The 23489-nt window shown below is 47.3% G+C and overlaps 1 protein-coding gene across 1 annotated transcript; it reads right to left on the bottom strand.

The window, feature by feature from the left end:
- Positions 1-1264: 1264 nt before the first annotated feature.
- Positions 1265-10399, bottom strand: LOC104682161 (nuclear pore complex-interacting protein family member B13-like). The gene is given in 5 exon segments (XM_030924497.1): positions 1265-4198; positions 5954-6024; positions 9260-9347; positions 9857-9907; positions 9909-10399. Coding segments are annotated over 5 exon segments (1866 nt in total). The 5' UTR covers positions 10002-10399; the 3' UTR covers positions 1265-2635.
- Positions 10400-23489: the final 13090 nt, after the last annotated feature.

The following is a 23489-nucleotide window of genomic DNA, read 5'->3' on the forward strand; positions in this document are numbered from 1 at the left end:
CGAGGGTGACGATGACCCGTGAGGCGGCCGCCACAGCCCAGGCGCGGGGGCGACGACAGAGGGGAGGTACGGTGTCAAGAAAACATGGTCCCCATTATTATTTAAAATTAGAATATGGAAGAGATGATCCCTACCATCAACCAGCTTACAACCAGAGGCACTGACAAATGTATACAGATGGCTGTAATGTTAAAAATCTCTAAGAGCCTGATTTTAGAACTCACCAGCTCCTCAGAAGTTTGGCGAAATATGAGTTGTTAAGCCTACGCTCAGATCAAGGTAGCAGCAAGACTGGTGTGGCAACCTGTTTTTAATCAGTGACTCTAAGCTGTGATCACCCTGATGTCACCGAGTGGCCACAGCCTGTAACAGATCACCAGGAGAACCTCAGTCTGAGGACATTGAAGCTAACTGAATGAAGCGAGCAGCTGCAAAGCATCTAATGCAATGCCTCATTACCACCTGTGGAAATGAGGCCTGCACGAATGAGTTTTGTGCTTCCTGTCCAACTTTTCTTCGTATGGATAATAATGTAGCAGTTATTAAAGCCCTCGAGCTTTATAAGATTAATGCAAAACTCTGTGGTCCTGAGAACTCGAAAGGTGCCCCCAACAACTCCTGCTCTGAGATAAAAATGAACAAGAAAGGTGCTAGAATTGATTTTAAAGATGTGACTTACGCCCCTTCTCGGGGTCATGATGGGCAGCAAGATGGCGTCTGCCAGTAGGGTCGTTCAGGTTTATTGCCCCAGAGAAGTGAATGCACACATACTATCTGTACCTAAATGTTCATAGAAAAAAAGAGTTACTAGCAAAGAACTGGGGTCCAGAGCTGAGGGATTCCAGCCTGGCAGCAGGAGTGTGGCATCTCAGCAGGCAGTGAAACCACACACTCTTTTTTTTTTTTTTTTTTTTTTTGAGACGGAGTCTCGCTCTGTCACCCAGGCTGGAGTGCAGTGGCCGGATCTCAGCTCACTGCAAGCTCCACCTCCCGGGTTTACGCCATTCTCCTGCCTCAGCCTCCCGAGTAGCTGGGACTGCAGGTGCCTGCCACCTCGCCCGGCTAGTTTTTTTTTTTTGTACTTTTTAGTAGAGACGGGGTTTCACCGTGTTAGGTGAAACGTCAGGATGGTCTCGATCTCCTGACCTCGTGATCCGCCCGTCTCGTCCTCCCAAAGTGCTGGATTACAGGCTTGAGCCACCGCGCCCAGCCAAAGAGAGATTCTTGAAGGCCATCATGTATGCCAAAGGATTTGGCATGCTGTAAAACAAAATGAAACAAGGAAGAAAAAATATAAAATTTTAAAAATATAACGAGGGATAAATTTTTGGTGGTGATAGTGTCCCAGTACAAAAATGCTGTAAGTTAGTGAACCACAGTAGTCACCTATGTCTGTGCCTCCGTTCTTTACTGGGGGCATGTGGGATGGAATAGCAGATTTCAGCTACATAGATGAACAAATCCTTTATTATTATTATATTTTGTGTGTGAAAGTGTTACATATTTTTTCACTTGTATATACAGAGGTTACATATTTCTTCACTTGTATATACACAGAGGTTTTTCTGAATATTTATTTTAAGGGTAAAATCACTTTTGCTTGTGTTTATTACTGCTTGAGGTTGAGCGTTTTGAGTATTTAAAAAATAAATGCCAACAGAACTACTCTCCCAAGGAAAATATTGCCACCATTTGTAGCAATGTAACCTTCAAGCCTGGGCTACTTTTTATCCCTGTATCTAAATCAAATCAGGAACTGTATTTTTTTTTTAATGATTTGCTTTTGAAACTTGAAGTCTTGAAAACAGTGTGATACAATTACTACTGTTCTAGCCCCTAGAGAGTTTTCTGTGCAAAATCTTGAGAATCAATAAAGATGGAAGGGAGAAACTGGAATGTTTTAACTGCAGCCCTCAGAACTTCAGTAACAGCACAACAAATTAAAAACTCATGCCACAGTATGTCGTCTTCGTGTGTCTTGCAGTGAACTGTTTCAGTAGCCAATCCTCTTTCTTAGTATACGAAAGGACAGGGATTTTTGTTCTTGCTGTTATTTTAAGCGTACTGGGGAAAGCGCAGTTGGTAAAATGAAATGCTAGTCAAGCCTACTGCAACAAAGTTAGGAAGTTTCTTGTTTATTATAAACAAATAGCATGTGAAGGTGTACTTAAGATAGATTTTTTATTAATTACTTATTACCTAGATTTTAAATAGACAATCCAAAGTCTCCCCTTCCTGTTGCCATCATCTTGTTAAATCAGCCATTTTATCGAGGCACGTGGTGAGTGTTGCAACATAATGACAAAGATGGCTACTGTGCCTTGTGTTAATTAATCCTACAGTCAGCTAACCTGAAAATGAATGAAACTATTACTCCGAAGAATTACATTGTAAAGCCCCACCAGTAAAATTAAATTCAAAACATGTTAAACATTACTTTCATGTGGACAGGTACAAATAGGATTAAATTACTGCATTTTCAGAAGTAAGTAGTTTTCCCTTTCCTAGTCTTCTGTGTACAAGATGTTAATTTCTTTTATTGCATTAAGAAGTCAAAGAATTATGTATTTTACTTAAAAAAGTAAAAACACCAACAAAAACAAAATAAAACAAACGAAAGACAGAAAATAATGACCTAGAGAAAATAGTACAGGTTCCAGGGAACACGAGATTGGAAGTGTCTGTCGTTGAAGAAAACCGTCAACTGGAGAAGGCGAAAGAGTACCGGAAGACACTTCAGGAGACGTGTCTGTGGTCCCAGAAAATCATCGGCTTGAGAAACTGGTAGGTGTCCCAGGGAACACTGAACTGCAGGCGTCTGTGGTCTCAGAAAATCATCCCCTGGACACAGTGGTTGAGGTGCCAGAACACACTCGAGGGGAGGTGTCTGTGGTCTCAGAAAATCATTAGCTGGAGAAAATGGTTGAGGTCCCAGGGGACAGTCAACTGGAGGGGTCTGTGGTCTTAGAAAATCATCAACTGGAGAAGGTGGAAGAGGTACCAGAAGACACTCGGGAGGTGTCTGCAGTGTCAGAGAGTCATCAGCTGGAGAAAATGGGCGAGGTCCCAGGGGACAGTCTGTGGGACGTGGTCTTAGAAACTCATCAGCTGGAGAAGGTGGAAGAGGTGCCCGAAGACACTCAGGAGGTATCTGCAGTCTCAGAAAATCATCAGCTGGAGAAAATTGTCGAGGTCCCAGGGGACACTCAATGGGAGGTGTCTGTGGTCTCAGAAAATCATCAACTGGAGAAGGTGGAAGAGGTACCAGAAGACACTCGGGAGGCGTCTGCAGGCTCAGAAAATCATCAGGTGGAGAAGGTGGAAGAGGCACCAGAAGACACTCGGGAGGCGTCTGCAGGCTCAGAAAATCATCAGGTGGAGAAGGTGGAAGAGGCACCAGAAGACACTCGGGAGGCGTCTGCAGGCTCAGAAAATCATCAGGTGGAGAAGGTGGAAGAGGTACCAGAAGACACTCGGGAGGCGTCTGCAGGCTCAGAAAATCATCAGGTGGAGAAGGTGGAAGAGGTACCAGAAGACACTCGGGAGGCGTCTGCAGGCTCAGAAAATCATCAGGTGGAGAAGGTGGAAGAGGTACCAGAAGACACTCGGGAGGCGTCTGCAGGCTCAGAAAATCATCAGGTGGAGAAGGTGGAAGAGGTACCAGAAGACACTCGGGAGGTGTCTGCAGTGTCAGAAAATCATCAGGTGGAGAAGGTGGAAGAGGTACCAGAAGACACTCTGGAGGTGTCTGCAGGCTCTGAAAGTCATCAGCTGGAGAAAATGGTCGAGGTCCCAGGGGACAGTCGACTGGAGGAGTCTGTGGTCTCAGAAAATCATCAGGTGGAGAAGGTGGAAGAGGTACCGGAAGACACTCAAGGGGAAGTGTCTGTGGTTTCAGACAATCATCAGCTGGAGAATGTGGTAGAGGTCCCAGGGGACACTCGAATGGAGGTGTCTGTTGTCTCAGAAAATCATCAGTTGTAGAAGGTTCTTCAGGTCCTAGGGGACACTTGAGTTGAGAAATAGTCGGAGGTCCCAGAAAACCTTTAGCTGATGGAAGTGGTTGAGCTCCCAGATGATACTGAGATGGAGGAGGCAGCTGGTGGGCCATCCATTGTCTTAAAGGTTCAGCCATGAGGTAGGGCGGGTAGTAGGCCAATCCTGAGGAATGATCATGCTTCCCTGCAACCATACTGACCTGTAGGGCAGAAGGAGGAAATGTTTTCACATATATTCATTTGATGGACAGAATTACCACCACCAACACAGGCTGCACCTACTGTTGCTGGTGATAGTTTTTTGCACCTTTCCACCCTCCAAGTTTCAAAATAGCATTATCAGCGTTATAATATCACTCTTCCACTGAGTACTGCCGACAGCTGGGGAATAAAGAAGAGTCACTGGGACACACTGTTGTCTCCACATGCCACTGTGTCTGTCTGCAAATGTAGGCAGGCTGGGGTCCTGCCCCAGGGAAGACAGAGTCATAACAGAGTAATAAAGCAGCATGTTTGAGACACAGGAGTGTCTGTGTCTATCCTCATTCCTCCCTCACAGCCGTCACCAGAGCATTTTCCTTGCACCAGGTCAACAGACAGTAAGAGAAGCATGAAAAGCCCATTGTCCGCACGTGTTGCAGCTTCTTTTTGGAGAATGTTTTCCAGGCCTTTTATGTTCTGTCTCTGATTCTCAGAACTCTGCAAGCTCAGTGTGACCACCCTGCTCAAAATCTAAGAAAACAGAGGTTTGCAGAGGAAGGAGAAAATGTGCCCAGGGTCACAAAGCTTGCAAGAGGCCGAGTGGAAGTTGATTTCAGCTCTCCCTTCAGGACCCTCTCATTTCCCCTCTGTTTCCCTTCTTGACAAAGGATCTTCTTCACTCTGGAGGTGCCACCCATGAGAACAAAGAGTTCTGGGGAGATGTGGATTCCTGAAGAGCTGCAGGGGACCTGGGAGAGGGTTTTCTGACAGAACAATCCTACATCAAGAAGTCAGTTAGGCATGGCTGTAATACTTCTTTTCACTCCCAGGTAATACCAAATTGTAAGTGCATTATGATATAAAGAATACTTTTGTCCATGGAAAAATGAGGTGGGAATTCTAAACAAAGCAAGTTTTAAAAATGTGTTTGACTTCAAGTGTCCAAGTCCCATCATGTGTAATCATAGGACTCGGCAGCTGTTGAAGGTACAGAGGCCACACAAGAACCAGCTTAGCTGAGCATCATTTAAGGCCTTCATTTGGAATTGTCCCTTGGTAATAAGTTACATTCACTCTTCACTAACTCACACTCGGGGCTTATTTGCTATTACAAATATGGAACCTCTGACACTGAGAATATTAGATCAGGGGCACCACTGGGTGGGCATGAAGGTGTTTTTGCACCACACAGTTACCAAGAGGGATGGGACTGTGATGGACTATGGAATTGGCCTTGTCAAAGAGTATTCAAAATTGCACAAGGCACAAATTAATGTTGGATTTATGAGTTTTCACTATCTTCTGGGAATACAGCAGATATTTCAAATGTTAATCTCCTACCTTAGAGCAGAAAACAAACAAAATCACAGCAAAGAAAGGAAAACCCCACATATTTCAGAAATGAGACCTCATAACATCTTGAGTAAAGAGGGTCAGTGGGAGTTCACTGCACCATGAGACCTACAGTAGTGGAGGTCAGTGGCACCTCCTCGTGTTGGTTCTGGAAACAGGACAGTAAAAGCCCTTCAGCCGTCGACCCCTGAGCATTTATGGATTCTGGAGGTGCCACCAACGATGATCAGCCGGGAACGGAGAAGCCTGAAAGCTCATGGGGAAGATTTTGCTTCTGAAAAGGTCAAGACAGAAAAGGCACCACAGAACCCATAGAGCAGAGGCCAGGCCAGGAGAGGGCGTTGTAGGAAAAGACCAAAGTGTCCTGACGTAGGAAGAGTGAAAACCACCCCAGCATTTACCTTTGTCTTCTCTGTGTTTCCAGCTGGGATGCAGTGGCTGCTCCTCATGGGAACCGAATGAGGTCCTGAATCTGCTAAGGGCCAGAGAAGGGAATGGGGCCAAATCTGGCTTGCATGTTCTGTGCAGAGTAAGAAACCCTCCACACCCTCCACTGCCATCTCACTCTCTGCCAACAGGTCCCTTACCACAGGCGCAGGGTTTCTTGACCACATGCCTCAGAGGAATCTGGAGCCCTTGGGGCCCTCATCCTTGAGGAAGACACCACAGAGCCCTGGTCCAGGGCTATTCTTAACTCTCAACATGGCTGGTAGTGTTTTTAGGCATTGCAAATGTAGGGTGTCTTTTTTCTTGGTATAAAGCAGGGATATCCAATCTTTTGGCTTCTCTGGGCTATATTAAAAGAAGCAAAGTTGTCTTGGGCCACACATAACATACACTAACACTAACAATAGCTGATGATCTAAAAAAAAAAAACACTCTTTTTTTTTTCTCTGGAGACAGTCTCGCTCAGTCACCCAGACTGGAGTGCAGTGGTGCAGTCTCAGCTCACTGCAACCTCCAGCTCCTGGGCTCAAGCCATTCTCCTGCCTCAGCCTCCTGAGTAGCTGAGATTACAGGTCCTTGCCACCATGCCTGGCTAATTTTTGTATTTTATGTGGAGACGGGGTTTTGCCATGTTGGACAGGGTGGTCTCGAACTCCTGACGTCAGGTGATCTGCCTGCCTCGGCCTCCCAAAGTGCTGGGATTACAGGCATGAGCCATCGCACCTGGCCAAAATCTCATAACGTTTTCAGAAAGTTTACAAATTTGTGTTGAACTGCATTCAAAACTGTCCTGGGCCACATGCAGCCCATCACTCACGAGTAAGACAAGCTAAGTATATAAAGTCATTATCTTTTCTTTCTTTTCCTTTCTTTTTTTTTTTTTTATTTTGAGACAAAGTCTTGCTGTGTTGCCCAGTCTAGAGTGCAGTGGCACGATCTTAGCTCACTGCAACCTCCGCCGCCCAGGTTTAAGCGATTCTCCTGCCTCAGCCTACTGAGTAACTGGGATTACAGGCGCCTGCCACTGTGCTCCGCTAATTTTTGTATTTTTAGTAGAGACGGGGTTTCACCATCTTGGCCAGCTGGTATCGAACTCCCGACCTCATGATCCACCCACCTTGGCCTCTCAAAGTGCTGTGATTACAGCCTGGCCAGTAATTATCTTTTCTTTATTTACTTATTTTTTAAATGGATGTATAACATTGGTTGTATTTATCACATATCACATGATAAAAGAATCTCTCTGAATCATACTTCTCTCTTGGATTATGTGAATCTTTGTCATTTAAAACTCAGCATAAGTAAAAAAAAAAAAAAAAAAAAATACAATGAAGAGATGCCTTCATTCACAAATAAGTATCAAATTTCAGTGCTTAAAAATTACCAAGGTGGACCAGGCGCAGTGGCTCACGCCTGTAATCTCAGCACTTTGGGAGGCCAAGGCGGGTGGATCACAAGATCAGGAGATCAAGTCCATCCTAGCTAACACGGTGAAACCTCATCTCTACTAAAAATACAAAAAATTAGCAGGGCATGGTGGCACGCGCTTGTAGTTCCAGCTACTTGGGAGGCTGAGGCAGAAGAATCGCTTGAACCAGGGAGGCAGAGATTGCAGTGAGCCGAGATCATGCCACTGCACTTCAGCCTGGGTGACAGAGCAAGACTCTGTCTCAAAAAAAAAAAAAAAAAAAAAAAAAAAAAATTACCAAGGTGGAGATTATGAAAATGGCAAAATGGCATGAATAGTGTGGAATTTCTCTAAGATTGTTGATATTAATTCCATTAGACTCTTATGTGAATGAAGACAAAGACTTCCCCTGAGTAAGTTCAGACAGCTTGTGATAACATTTCTACATCGATACCTCAGGATTTAACTATATGTTCTTGAAAACATCTTAATTTTAAATGTTTCTTTCAAGATGGTGAATTAAACAGAGACAGCCCTTCAACAGGTTGAACTCAGCATATACTGAGTCTGAAATGGAAAGGATGGCATTAGGGAACTGTGCAACAATGATAACGATTTCAGAAACATTGTGTTGAGTAGAATAAGGCAGACACAAAAAAGTACCTATGGCATGGCATGCATCTATATACATGAAATTCCAGAATAAGCAAGCTAACCTATGATAAGAAAGAGATTGGCTGGGAAGAGGGAGAGTTCACTTTCTGGGGTGACATAATAGTGTAGATCTTGGCTGGGCACGGTGGTTCACACCTGTAATCCCAACACTTTGGGAGGCTGAGGTGGGAGGACCACTTGAGGTCGGGAGTTCAAAACCAGCCTGACCAACACAGAGAAACCCCATCTCTACTAAAAATACAAAATTAGCCGGGCGTGGTGGCACATGCCTGTAATCCCAGCTACTCAAGAGGCTTAGGCAGGAGAATCGCTTGAACCTGGGAGGTGGAGGTTGCGGGGAGTTGATATTGTGCCATTGCACTCCAGCCTGGGCAACAAGAGAGAAACTCCATCTCAAAACAAAACAAACAAACAAACAAATAGTGTAGATCTTGAAAGGGGGTTGGGTTATGCTGGTGTATGTACTTTTCAAAGTTAGTAAACTTACACTTAAGGTTATATATTTTGGCCTGGTGCTGTGGCTCACGCCTGTAATCCCAGCACTTTGGGAGGCTGAGGCAGGTGGATCACAAGGTCAAGAGATAGAGACTATCCGGGCGAAGATGGTGAAACCCGGTCTCTACTAAAAATACAAAAATTAGCCAGGCGTGGTGGTCTGTGCCTGTAATCCCAGCTACTCAGGAGGCTGAGGCAGGACAATTGCTTGAACCCGGGAGGCAGAGGTTGTAGTAAGCCAAGATCTTGCCACTGCACTCCAGCCTGGGCGACAGAGTGAGACTCTGTCTCAAAAAAAAAAAAAAAAACCAAGATGACACAAAACTCAAATGACATTTCACTTTGTTTTGATTCGTTGTGTTTGAGACAAGAGTGCAGCGGGGCAATCTCGGCTCACTGCAGCTTTCAACTCCTGGGCCGGAGCGATCCTCCCACTTCAGCCTTCCAGTAACTGGGACAACAGGTGCGCACCACCAGGCCCGACTAATCTTTTTTTGGCATTTTTTGTAGAGATGGGGTTTAGCTATGATGCCCCGGCTAGTCTTGAACTCCTGGACTCAAGTGATCTGCCCACCTCGGCTCCCTAAAGTGCTAGGATTACAGGCCCTAGGTGTGTAATTTCATGCCGCGTGACACGGCCCAATAACAAGGAAGAAACCCTGCGGGTCCAGCGTCTACTCACATAGTTTGACTGATGGCTGAAAAATCCCAGCAGGAGGAGCCAAAAGAGCAGCCACCGCACCCGCATGTCCCGGTCCTCTCAGGGCGCCCTGAGGTGGCCAGGACAGAGGTGGGGGTGGCTTAGGGCGGGGGCAGGGAAGGGGATGGGTATGGCCCGGATCTGACTTGGGGAGGGGGAGGGGAGGGGAGGGAAGGTAAAGGAGGAGAAGGGGGCTATTGGGGGGGAGGAGGAGGAGGAAGGGGTGTGGGAAAGGATCCGGTTCAAATTAAGTTCTCAAGTACTGGTGGAAGGTTTAGCTACAGGTCAGGGAGAAGGTCAATCAGAGAAGCAACAGGACGTGCGGGGCAAGGGAGCGGGAGGCTCAGGAGCAATTAGACGGGGACCAGGGCTCTGCTTTCCAGCAAACCGTCTTCCGTCTGGGCGCTGCCTTAGCAACCCTGGGGCTTTATACTCCCTCTCCACCAATCACCGGCCCCGGAACGTGCCGCCTCACAGTGGACATTCCACTGAGCCAGGGCGTCCTTCCAATGCCCGCTCCCCCATCTCAGCCCCCCACTCTCCCCTCAAGGACAGGTCCTCTCTGGAACCTTCACAAACCTTCTGATTTCTAGTCCTCCCCAACCAGCTCCCTGTCCCTGCTTCTGGGCGGCTGCTTCCTTCCTGAGCTCCCAGGATTCCTCAAGGTCAAACCTGGAGGCAAAACGTAAAAAACAAGATGGCGGGACGACAGGAAGAACCTCATACCCAAGCAGAGTGAGAGGTTTTACAGTCCCCGCTCATCCATTCATATCCTAAGCAACTAAACATCAGTAGGATGTGGAAGGTCCCAAGAGTAACCATCTCCATCACATCCATGTAGCCATCCATCCATCAACCTGTATCTCAGGAACAAATGTTGTAGATACATTCATTTTAAGCATGCATGGCACATTTACAAAAATTAACCTAACTTATTTTGTTCCAGCAAATCTCAATATATTTCAGAGGAATCAAATCACACAGCATGTTTCTGATCATATAATTGTGCTAGAAGTCAATGAATAAGGCCAGGTGTGGTGGCTCATGCCTGTAATCCCAGCACTTTGGGAGGCCGAGGCGGGTGGATCACGAGGTCAGGAGATGGAGACCATCCTGGCTAACACGGTGAAACCCCGTCTGTACAAAAAATGTAAAAAATTAGCTGGTCTGTAGTCTCAGCTACTTGGGAGGCTGAGGCAGGAGAATGGCGTGAACCTGGGAGGCGGAGCTTGAAGTGAGCTGAGATCCGGCCACTGCACTCCAGCCTGGGCGACAGAGCGAGACTCCATCTCAAAAAAAAAAAAAAAACAAAGAAAATTAGCTGGTTATAGTGGCGGGCACCTGTAGTCCCAGCTACTCGGGAGGCTGAGGCAGGAGGATGGCATGAACCCAGGAGGCGGAGCTTGCAGTGAGGCGAGATTGTGCCACTACACTCCAGCCCAGGTGACAGAGCAAGACTCCGTCTCAAAAAAAAAAAAAAAAGTCAATGAATAAAAGTTAACTCAAAATTATTATTTGCTTGGACAGTCAAAGTGCCCTTATAAACATAAGAAAGAATCCAAAATGAAACAAGACTGCCTTTAAACTCAATGATAAGATCATAACATGGCAATAAAATGTCTCCCTCTGGCCTGGGAATTCCACTTTGTGGCACAAGGTTGTGTGGTCGCAAATCACCCCTACCCCACATAGACGTTTTCACATCTGAAACAGAGTGATGATGTCACTTATCTATATCATCTTACTGCCTGTGAGTGTGGACTTTAAATTCTGAACCCAAATGAGGGGGAGAAAGCCAAGTTGACTTTCATGATTGACCTACCAGGGATGTCCAAGGAATCTGTGCATTTCAAGGAACAAAGTTCATCAGCTTCTCTCCCAGGGGATTTGGCTACAATACCCAGAGGGTTTGGCAGCATCATGAGTGATGGGTGGGGAGTGCCAAGCAGGTGGCCAGGACCCAGCGGCCTGGTGACCAGGACAGACCCCCCCACTGTCCATCACCTTTCCTGGCCCTGTCCTCAGCTAAACTTCCCAAAGGCCTTCTTCTGCCCGATCACACAGAGTGTGCCCAAACTCCCTCAGGCCTCTGGCAGCTGAAAACCACTGCTTTAAATCCCTTTGCCATTTACTATGACATAAGGTTAGTGTCAACAGGAAATATTCTGTTGATGCCACAAATGGAAAGCCAATGCCTTTACCATAAACAGAAAAACAACCCTAAGAAACAAGCAAAACAAAAATAAAACAGGGGCTGGGTGCGGTGGCTCATGCCTGTAATCTCAGCACCTTGGGAGGCCAAAGTGGGCAGATCACAAGGTCAGGAGTTCAAGACCAGCCTGGCCAATATGGTGAAACCCTGACTCTACTAAAAATACAAAAATTACCCAGGTGTGGTGGCAGGCGCCTGTAGTCCCAGAAACTCGGGAGGCTGAGGCAGGAGAATAGTTTGAACCCACGAGGCAGAGGTTGCAGTGAGCTGACATCGTACTACTGCACTCCAGCCTAGGCGACAGAGCAAGACTACGTCTCGAAAAACAACAAACAAACAAAAAACAGGGATAACAAAAGTATGGAATTCAATTCTATTTGTATGTTGCTGCCATGCTGCAGCCCTAGATTTGGCTGGGCGAGGTGGCTCACGCCTGTAATCCCAGCACTTTGGGAGGCTAAGGCAGGTAGATCACCAGGTCAGGAGTTCGAGACCAGCCTGACCAACATGGTGAAACCCTGTCTCTACTAAAAATACAAAAATTAGCTGGGCGTGGTAGCATGCATCTGTAGTCCCAGCTACTCAGGAGGCTGAGGCAGGACAATCCCTTGAACCTGGGAGGGGGAGGTTGCAGTGAGCTGAGATCGTGCCATTGCACTCTAGCCTGGGCGACAGAGTGAGACTCTGTCTCAAAAAAACAAAAACAAAAAAGCCCTAGATTTGGGTTGCCTTGGTTGTAAAGGAGAGACCAAGTAAGTGGGGGCTGAAGTCAGATTAGCCCAAGAGTGAACGGCAGAGAGTACCATAATGCCCATGAAGGGTTGCTAGCATCGACTTGATTATAGCCCAAGCAAAGACAGGGAAAGGAAGGAGATGTGAGCAGACTTTGGGGCTTCAAACAGGGGAGGTTATTCGTGCAGCCCAGGAAAGGCTCCCCAAAGCCAGGATCAACCTCCCTTGCAGGCCGGTCTCTCATGGAGGCAGGGCCAGGTACCTTAGATTTGAGACCAGCTGTGTTGCTGCTGACCAGCTGTGTGACCCTGGGCTGGTTTCCTTCCATACAATGGGAGTGCCAATGGCTGCGCGCAAAGACTGTCTGAGGATAGGAGGTAGCACTCTGTTGAGCGCTTGTGTACCTGAGTGTCATCACCCCCTAAGGGCATCTTTCTTTCCAGAGCTGGCAGTTTGGAAGGCCCTTGGCCACTAAAGGCAGTGATGATGATAACAGCAGCAGCCGTAAATGATCATTTACGGCTGATAAGGGAAGGCCAGGGGATAGGGCTCCTAGGTCCTGGATAAGAATGAGGATCTGGGCACTCCTGGGGACAGCTGAGTGGTAGGACTCCTGGGTCCCCAGGAGGCAGGTCCGTCTTCAGTGGCATTGGGCCTAGGCTGGGGTGCTGAGGCAGCCACTGGAGCATCAGCAGTACAGGCAGGCACAGAGGCAGTGGATCCATCAGAAGTGGCAGGTGTAGGATCGTCTGGTGAGCAAGTAGAGTCACCAAGCCTGGCTGACCACTACCCCTGACAGACGATGCCCTATCCCTTGCCTCATGCTCTGGCAGGGTACAGGCTGGCACCTGGGGCCTCATGGAGCATCTCTCTAAGATCTCTGTGTCCTGGTCATTGAATGGGCACTTGACTCACCCAGGGCCATTGGAACAAAGAGGAAAAATCAGGCCCCACGATGTTCTGGGAAAGTGTTTAGCACAGGAAAATGCACAGAATACACGCCTGACACAGGGGCACTGTCGGGGTGGGAGCAACAGTTTACAACCTCCAGCCCTAATCTGAGCACTCTCACTTGTGCAATCTGAAAGGAACAAGAGACTTGCAGGAAAGATAGTGCCTGGATTTAACTTAAAGAAAGTAAAATCTTGGAATTTTCACTCTTGATATCCTTCCAAATCAACTCTTTCAATGCTCCCATCCTCAAAACTATCATATGGAGTAACTGAGGCAGTCAGAGATTTACTGACTCAATGTCACTCAGTTGATTGTGAGTTCACTGCTGATTACATCTGACCAAACTGCTTTTTCTGAAGTCTACCCCGCTTAATCGTGCTGGTGATAATTTTGTGCAGCTCTGGGACAAACTCCACCTGGTTGAGGATAAAGCAAATCCGTGGTGACTGAGCCCTGCTGTCATTTCCCATCAATTCCCCACTCTCCTCCTCTGTCCGTCCACAGTCTCCGATGCAGGCTGACACCATATGGTGGCCTTAATGGAGTCCACCGAGTATTTCAGGTTCTCCCCTGGGCCACTTGAAAGTGGATGTACCCATGGGATTTGCTTTGACCCAGGAGATGTGAGTGGAAGTGAAGCGTGTCACCTCAAGGGAAGAGAATTGGGAGCCATTAAGATTGGCCACCCTCTCCTTCCTCTCTTAGAGCAGCTGACAGCTCCCATATGGAGGCTGCTCCTTTATTCTCGTGGCAGGATGAACGGATGTGGAGCACAGGGCCCAAGAGAGCCATGGAGGATGTGCAGCATGGGCAGGAAAAGAACCTTCAGTGTTGTACATTTCCATTGTTTGTGGCTGTTTGTTACCTACAGTGATACCTAGCCCATCCTAGCAGGCATGCACCATCTACTCCACACTCCACACTGCGAAGCAGACTAGCCTGCCATCAGAACATGAACTGGTGGTCAGACACACGTAGGTTTCAGTTCCAGCTCTGCCTCTTATTGACTGCAACCTCAGGCTTAACTTTCAGTCTCTGAGCCTCAGTTTCGACTCTGTAAAATGGGGTGGCTATACCATCTCAGGTTGAGGAGAGAATTAAATGAAATATTAATGCATGTAGAGCATGAGCCCAGGGCCTGGCACACACAGTGAGTACTCAACGTTAGCCATGTAGCTTCATAATGCGTACTGACAGTCAATATTCAGACAATGCAGTAAAGTATTATCCCAAAAAAGTAAAGTTATTTTCATATGTATTCTTTCAATCTTTATTTTTAAACGGATAGGGTAAAACTATGTATATTCTTTCATAGCCAGTGTTTTTCTCTTAATAGTATATTGTTAAAATAATTTTATCTCGGACCGGGCGCAGTGGCTCACACCTATAGTCCCAGCACTTTGGGAGGCCAAAGTGGGCGGATCACGAGGTCAGGAGTTTGAGACTAGCCTGGCCAATATGGTGAAACCCCGTCTTTACCAAAAATACAAAAATTAGCCGGGCGTGGTGGTGCACACCTATAGTCCCATCTACTCGGAGGCTGAGGCAGAAGAATTGCGTGAACCCGGGAGACGGAGGTTGCAGTGAGCCAAGATCGTGCCATTACACTCTAGACTGCGTTAGACAGTGAAACTCTGTCTCCAAAAAAAAAAAAAAAAAGGCCGGGCGCGGTGGCTCAAGCCTGTAATCCCAGCACTTTGGGAGGCCGAGACGGGCGGATCACGAGGTCAGGAGATCGAGACCATCCTGGCTAACACGGTGAAACCCCGTCTCTACTAAAAATACAAAAACTAGCCGGGCGAAGTGGCGGGCGCCTGTAGTCCCAGCTACTCGGGAGGCTGAGGCAGGAGAATGGCGTAAACCCGGGAGGCGGAGCTTGCAGTGAGCTGAGATCTGGCCACTGCACTCCAGTCCGGGCGACAGAGCGAGACTCCGCCTCAAAAAAAAAAAAAATATATATATATATATATGTATCTCAAAAATAAAAGATCATTTTTGAGATTATCATTTTAAAAGACAAGATCATGTTCAATTTAATGAACAATTTAATTATTACTATTGGACTTTTTGTAGATTGCACAGAGCATTCAAAACAAATGGAGAATAAAAAATATGTATTACATGTTGTAAAATAAATATGATTTTGTTAATTCTTTTATTCAAAAATATAGAACATATATATAATATAGAATGGATTTCTTATGAGTCATGTTAAAAAAATAGTTTAGAAGTTGTTGATTTGGATTTCCTTTTCAAATTTTGCAGGATAATTTTTTTTTTTTTTTGACAGAGTCTCGCTCTGTCGCATAGTCTGGAGTGCAATGGCGTGATCTCAGCTCACTACAACCTCTGCCTCCTGAGTCTAAGCAATTCTCCTGCCTCAGCCTCCTGAGTAGCTGGAACTAAGGCTCACACCACCATGCCCTGCTAATTTTTGTATTTTTAGTAGGGATGAGGTTTTGCCATATTGGTCAGGCTGGTCTCAAACTCCTGGCCTCAGGTGATCCACCGGCCTCAGCCTCCCGAAGTGCTGGGATTACAGGCATAAGCCACCACCCCCAGCCTAAATTTGGCAAGATAATAAATAACCTTTTTAAGTATCGCTGGGCACTTGTTCTGGTTGCTTGTCTTTAGGCTAACATGCCAGCAATGATTCCTTTTGAGTTTCTGACAGAAGATAGTGGTTTTTATCCAAATAAGTCAACTACTCTACCCCATCCCTAAGCCACTTGTATGGAAGGAAAAAGAGGAAGAAGCCAGTACCGTGACTGTGTAAGCTTCCCCCAGCATCGCCCGCTATGAGACGTGTGGCAGCCGAGACCCGGGAACTGCTCAAGGGCACCGGGCCCCATCTGTCTGCAGTCACTCACCTTCCTCATGTACTCATATGGGGTATGTCACTGACTGTTCAAGGGCACTGGGCCCCATCTGTCTGCGCTCATTCACCTTCCTCAGGTACTCGCATGGACATGTCACTGACTTTACATGCTGCTGCAGCTCCTTGGTGAGCTAGCCCTGGTCATGGGACAGGAACTGTGGGGTCAGGACAATAGAGAGCTCCACCACCTGCAGAATGAGAACACAGGCTCATGATGAGTGCCAACCTATTAGATAATTAAAAAAAAAAAAAAAAGATTGTTGAATGAGTGGAAAAACAAGGTGACGTTTGAGTCTATAGTGGTCAAGAGCATGGGGGCTTCAGAAAAGGACAGAACCAAGTTCAAATTCCTGTACTCTGAATTTCTACTTCATGCCATGCAAAATTACTTTACCCCTTTCAACCTCAGTTTTCTTCTGTGTGAAACAGGAACAATAAAGTTTCATTCGTCATTCAGTTTCTCTCAAGGTTTCACCAGATCATACCTATAAAACATCCAAGTCGTTCAAACGTATCATCATTTCTGTCATAATTAGTGGGATCCATTTCACTATTGCTGGATATACAGTTATGTGCCTGAAACCTACAAAAAAAGAAAATGTTAAGTCTAAAAAGTGTTAGTGATTTGTCATTTTTATATTATTAATTATAACCCTATTTAATCACACAAGGCCTTGTCCATGGCAGGTGCTCAATAAACACCTGTCGAATCAATGCATGTGGGCTCCAGAGCCACACTGTTTAGATTCTATTCTGCCTCCACCGCTTATTAACTGTGTGATCTGGGTAAGATAATTCACCTCTTTATGTCTGCATTTCCTTCTCTATAAAATATATATAATAAGAATCCTTAGCTCATTAGGTTGTTGCGAGGGGTGAAGGATTTGGCACATAGTAGGGGCTTGTTAAACGTTAGCTGTAATGATCTCCTTCCAAAGCTTCATTTTCAGAGCCACAGATGAGGCCATAGTGCCACCTGGTGACCCTAGCGTGTAAGTACACATGATCGCCAGCTACCCTCTGTCTCCACCATAAGTCCAACACTGGGTAGCTACCGCCTGGAGGTTTCTGCTGCATCTGCCTTCTCAGTGCTCACCTAAAGACTTTTGTATTTTCCTCCTCACGTCCCTGCAGATGGGGTTCAGGCTGCCCGACATGGCTGGGTGATCCCAGGGCAGTGGCCACCTGTAGCAGCGCTGTGAGGTACCTGGAGGATCATTGTTCCTTCCTTCTCAGGCTCTGGGCAGATGGCAAGGCTGGGGTGACCCACACCCTCAAGTTTCTTGCTTTGGAGGGTCACATTTTCCCTTGGCAAAGAGGGTAAAGGTCACAGGAAGCCAGAGACCTGTGACTTCTCTGTGCCGTGGGCCCAAACTATAAAGACCTAACACACTACGCTGAAAGTCCAAGGCTGGGGTGCTCCCCGGAGCTTCTTGCCTCACGCCTCTGCTGAGGGAGGATGAATACTATGTCCTCCCAGAGCTTCGGGAGCTTGTAGCAAGCAGCCTCCCCAGCACAAAATCTCTTGGAAACCTCTAACTGTGTCTGAAACATTCGTGCAAATTTTGCATCCTATTTCCCATATGTCAGCATGTTTTAGGAAAAAAACCCTCAATTTCCTAAATATGCAAGAAAAATGGGTATTGCAGGACAATGTGACTTTTTAAAAAATGTTATTTAAAAATCTTCCCAGCCCCTTTCTGCCCTCCGAGACTGCCAAATACCTGTTGAACAAATATTATTAAATGCCTACTACATGCCAGCCATGATTCATGGTCTTGGGGACATAGCAGAGAACAAACTGATGGGGTTCCTCTCTCATGTAACTCACATTCTTACACGATAATGATAAGGGTTAACATTAATTAAGCTGTTACTACATGTTAGTCACAGTGCAGTCATTCCCACACATTATTACACTTAAACCTGCTAGCAAGTTTACAAGGTAGATAGTTGTTTTTCCCTTAAAAACTGAGTCTCAGAATGATGAAGCACTTTGTCCAATGTCACACAGCTAGTAAGTGCGGAGACCTTGCAGCCGGTCAATGCCCATCTCATTCTAAAGGCCATGTTATGTGTTCTCTAGCGCATGGAGAAGAATTTTAACACAGTCATTGAAATTTCTACACAACAATGTTCTTGTCTCAAGTCCAAGAGTGCCTCCTCCACCTCCTATATATAACACTGGCTTTCTGGTCAGTAAAGATGCCATTCTCATGTGTAATCAGGTGGCAAATGGAGATATGACCAAAGTAATCATTTGTCTTCACTCATAACCCTGTACACACTCTTTCTGCATCTGATTCTATTCAAGTACCCTTTTTGATTACTTAGCAAAACTGACCTTTAAAGGGTTAAGGTTTTTATATCCATGTAGCTTTCTGTATTGCTTTGGAAGTCTCCGGTTAAATGAATATGCTTTTTTTTTTTTTGAGATAGAGTCTCACTGTCACCCAGGCTGAAGTAATCTCGGCTCACTGAAAGCTCTGCCTCCCAGGGCTCACGCCATTCTCCTGCCTCAGTCTCCCAAGTAGTGGGGACTACAGGCGCCTGCCACCACGCCGGGCTAATTTTTTGTATTTTTAGTAGAAATAGGGTTTCACCATGTTAGCCAGGATGGTCTCGATCTCCTGACCTCGTGATCCGCCCGCCTTGGCCTCCCAAAGTGCTGGGATGACAGGAGTGAGCCACCGCGCCCGGCCATGAATATTCTTTTAATAGTGACCTGTGATTCTGTTTTGATCAAGTGTTTTCAAACTTGACATCTTTGATGAGTTTCTCCAGCGTCAAAATCCTAAATCAAGTCTTTTTGGCTTAAAATTAACTCTGGGATTTTTCAGCTAGGTTCCTTGGGGAGTCTAAAGAATGCATCTCTCATCTTGTAGAGGTATTAAAAGATTCGAAAGGCTGGGCGCGGTGGTTCACGCCTGTAATCCCATCACTTTGAGAGGCTGAGGCAGGCAGATCATGAAGTCAGGAGATCGAGACCATCCTGGCTAACATGGTGAAACCCCGTCTCTACTAAAAAAAAATACAAAAAAGAAAATTAGCCGGGCATGGTGGTGGGCGCCTGTACTTCCAGCTACTCAGGAGGCTGAGGCAGGAGAATGGCGTGAACCCAGGAGGCGGAGCTTGCAGTGAGCCAAGATCACGCCACTGCACTCCAGCCTGGGTGACAGAGCTAGACTCCGTCTAAAAAAAAAAAAAAAGATTCGGTTTATTTGGTAGATTGTATGGGCGGGCATTGTCAAATGGGGTGAGACTGCATGAGAGGGCACTGTCAAATGAGGTGACATTAGATTTCATCTCAGTTATATTTATGGGTATGTTGTTGATATACATGTTCCAAAAATTACATATATTTATACAAATTTAATGTTATGATTTGTAATTTCGATTGTTATGCTAAATATTTGCTAAAGTTATATTTATATAAACATTTATGAATGGGTGGGCACCGTCACTGTAATCCCAGCACTTTGGGAGACCAAGGCGGGTGGATCACCTGAGGTCAGGAGTTTGAGACCAGCCTGACCAATAGGGTGAAACCCTGTCTCCACTAAAAATACAAATATTAGCTGGGCGTGGTGGCGCAAGCCTGTAGTCCCAGCTACTCGGGAGGACTGAGACAGGAGAATTGCTTGAACCTGGGAGGAAGAGGTTGCAGTGAGCCAAGATCGCGCCACTGCACTCCAGCCTGGGCGACAGAGCTAGAATCTATCTAAAAAAAAAAAAAAGTTATTAATTATTTCTGGAGATTATATGAAATTAATAAGTCTGGTGGTCCTGATGTGATGCTGTCAGTCATGACTGGGGTTACTGTCTTAAAATGCTGCACATAAGAGAATTAAGTTTCCTTGTGAACTGGGAACTTTCATCAGATTTTTATCATAACTATTGTTTCCATCATCCACAGTTACTGTTTTGAATTCTTCTCTAAAAATATTTGTAATTGGCAATAGTCCAAATTTTCTTTTGTTTTCTTTCTTGTTTTTGAGACACAGTCTGGCTCTGTCACCTCAGCTGGAGTGCAGTGGTGCCATCTTGGCTCTCTGCAACCTCTGCCTCCTGGGTTCAAGCGATTCTCCTGCTTCAGCCTCCCAGGTAACTGGGACTACGGTTGCCCACCAGCACGCCCAGCTAATTGGTGGTGGTAGAGACGGGATTTACCACGTTGGCCAGGTTGGTCTCCAACTCCTGACCTCGTGATCCGCCCGCCTCAGCCTCCCAAAGCACTGGGATTACAACCGCGAGCCACTGTGCCCGGCCCCCAAATCTGTCTTTCATGGAGAAAACTCTAACAAGTCTTCTTGAACACAGTTTTCTGATAACCCAGATCAATGAATTACCCAGCTTCACCACTATGCAATATAAGCATGTGAGAAACTCGCACTTATACCCCCTCAATACATTAAAAGTAAATATTTTTTAAAAAAAGCAATGGGCCAGGCACAGCGGCTCACGCCTGTAATTCCAGCACTTTGGGAGGCCAAGAGAGGCAGATCACTTGTGGTCAGAATTCCAGACCAGCCTGGCCAACACAGTGAAACCCTGTCTCTACTACAAATACAAAAATTAGCCAGGCGTACTGGTGCACGTCTGTAATCCCAGCTACTCGGGAGGCTGAGGCATGAGACTCGCTTGAACCTGGGAGGCAGATGTTGCAGTGAGCCAAAATTATGCCACTGCACTACAGCCTGGGTGACAGACTGGGACTCTGTTCCAGAAATAAAGATAAATGAACTAAAAACCAATTTCTAGTGGTTTCTAATAAGGAAACAATGGTTAAAAAAACTGCTAAGTGAGATCAAGCAAAACAAAAAATCTATTAAGATAATATTTTTATAACTTGTATTTAAAACATTGTTGATTCATTCCTTTTTCTTTCTTTCTTTTTTTTTTTTTTTTGAGACAGAGTCTCACTCCCTCACCCAGGCTGGAGTGCAGTGGCAGGATCTTCGCTCACTGCAACCTCTGCCTCCTAAGTTCAAGCGATTCTCCCGCCTCACCCTCCCGAGTAGCTGGGATTACAGGCGGCCACCACCACGTCCAGCTAGTTTTTGTATTTGTAGTAGAGATGGGCTTTCACCATGTTGGCCAGGCTGGTCTCCAACTCCCGATTTCAGGTGATCGCCCCCCGCCTGGGCCTCCCAAATGTTGGGATTACAGGCCTGAGCCGCCGCGCCCGGCCCTTGTTTGGTTTTCTGCATCGAAGAAACGTTTTTCTCAGAAGTTATCTATAATTTACACTGATTTGGTAAAGCACACTTTTGTGAACAAAGGTGGGTGGAAGCGTTTGTTTTTCCTCCCTACTTGATCCCTCCAAACTTTGGAAACTATCCATAAATATTCTCATTTTCATGTACATATGTTCTCTTTATAAGCAGGCTATAATCAGAAAGAGTGGTTATATTATCAAGGCTTTGAAACATCCTATTATGCAGAAAATGCCTGGCTTCGAGTTTGCAGCCTTACATTACAGTCAAGGGGAAACTGTCACTCCCTGCAGTCCCAAGAACCTTAGAGCTTTTCGGGGAGCGACTTGGCAGGGAGGGTCCCGGCAGCTGCTCGCGGGCAGGAAGCCCCGGGCGACCCTCGGACCCGTGGGGACCTTCCGCTTCCTGGCGTCTTTCTCCATCGCCCCTCTGGAGGGCTGCTGGGGAAACGGCGGCCGCCCAGGGCCTGGGGGTCGCTCCCTCGCCTCCTCTGGCTGCGGGACGGGAGAGGCGGCGGCGGGAGCAGAATGGGCGGCCTGAGGCGACAGCCCGGCCGGCCCCCGAGGGGAATATGGCTACCTGCGGTGACCCGATCAGCAGCAGCGTTAGCTGCTGCACCGCCGACTTCTCGGAGTAGCGAAGGCGACTCGCGAGTAGACGCCGCCAAGTGGAACCCAGGCCCTGCGGCCCTGGGTAGGGGCAGCAGCAACGCAGCCAGGAGGCCCCGGGCGGGGCGCTGGGCACCAACGAGCGCCACGGTAACCTCCAGGCGGCGCCACACCAGCCTCCAGGCGGCGCCGCCGCAGCAACCTCCAGGCAGCGCCCACACCAGCCTCCAGGCGGCGCCGCCGCAGCAACCTCCAGGCAGCGCCCTCACCAGCCTCCAGGCGGTGCCGCCGCAGCAACCTCCAGGCAGCGCCCACACCAGCCTACAGGGGGTGCTGTTCGCACTGCACCTGCCGCCGCCGCCCGGGGTGTGACTGCGATGTCCGCCGGGCCACGCTGACCCTTGTGGCCCAGGCCCGCAGCAGCCGGAGGAGGGGACCAGGGCCACTGCCCCGGGGCGATGAGGAGGTGAAAAGGCAAGAGCTCAGAGCTCGGGCCTCCGTGCCAGGAAAGACCAGGAGCAGAAGATGGAGAGAGGGAGATGGAAAAGCAGCAGGTGGGAAGGAGCCGCGCTCCACCGGTGGGGTCAGCATGGGCTGACAGGGCTTAGAGTATGAAGAGGATGAAGCAGGGCAGAAAGGTGGAAACAAGAAGGTGCAATGACACAACGGAGCACAATGCAGAATCCAGCCCTAGGACTCCAATAAAGGTTGGCTTTAATTCCAACTCACACCCGCTACCCCTAATCAGAGAGGATCAGGGGAGAGAGACGACCCTGAAGAAACACTGGAACCTGAAGGGCAGGAATCTGAGGCCAAGATTGATGTTGGAAATTGTGGGAATCAGGAAAGGAGAAAGTGAGGCAGAATGCCTGGACAGAGGGTGATGGTGGGGGCAGTGAACTGGGTTAGGAAGGATTAGAAATCAGAACCTTAGGAAGGATCCAGAAAGGAACTGTCCTTAAGAAGGTGCATGCTGCAGCTGGGTACTGTGGCTCACGCCTGTAATCCCAGCACTTTGGGAGGCCGAGGCAGGCAGATCACCTGAGGTCAGGAGTTCGAGACCAGCCTGGCCAATGTGGAGAAGCCCCATCTCTACTAAAAATACAAAAATTAGCCAGGTGTGGTGGTGTGCACCTGTAATCCCACCCACTTGGGAGGGTGAGGCATGGAGAATTGCTTGAACCTGGGAGGTGAAAGTTGCAGTGAGCTGAGATCATGCCACTGCACTGCAGCCTGGGCAACAAGAATGAGACTCCGTCTCTAAAAAGAAAAAAAAAGAAAAAAAGAAGGTGCATACTGGAGATGAAGGAATGGGTTCTAAGACTCAGGGAGTGAGGGTAGGGGAGGGACAGGGGTTGGGTCTGCAGTGGGGTGCTAATTCAGCACCCAAACAGAAGAAGACTGGAGGAAAACAGGGCCCTTCTTCAACTCCAACTGCTCCTCTGAGTCCCAGGCCACCTGATCCTTTGTCTGCCTACCTACTGACCTATCTCTGAATCCTGCTGGAATGCTGTTCCTCCTGATTTCTACTCTGCCTCAGACATTTCACTAACACCGCCACCCCCACTGCCCAGGGCCCACCACCCCCATTGCTCCCGACTGGACGCTCTGG

This window comes from Rhinopithecus roxellana, chromosome 20 (genome assembly GCF_007565055.1).
Source record: "Rhinopithecus roxellana isolate Shanxi Qingling chromosome 20, ASM756505v1, whole genome shotgun sequence".
NCBI lineage: Eukaryota > Metazoa > Chordata > Mammalia > Primates > Cercopithecidae > Rhinopithecus > Rhinopithecus roxellana.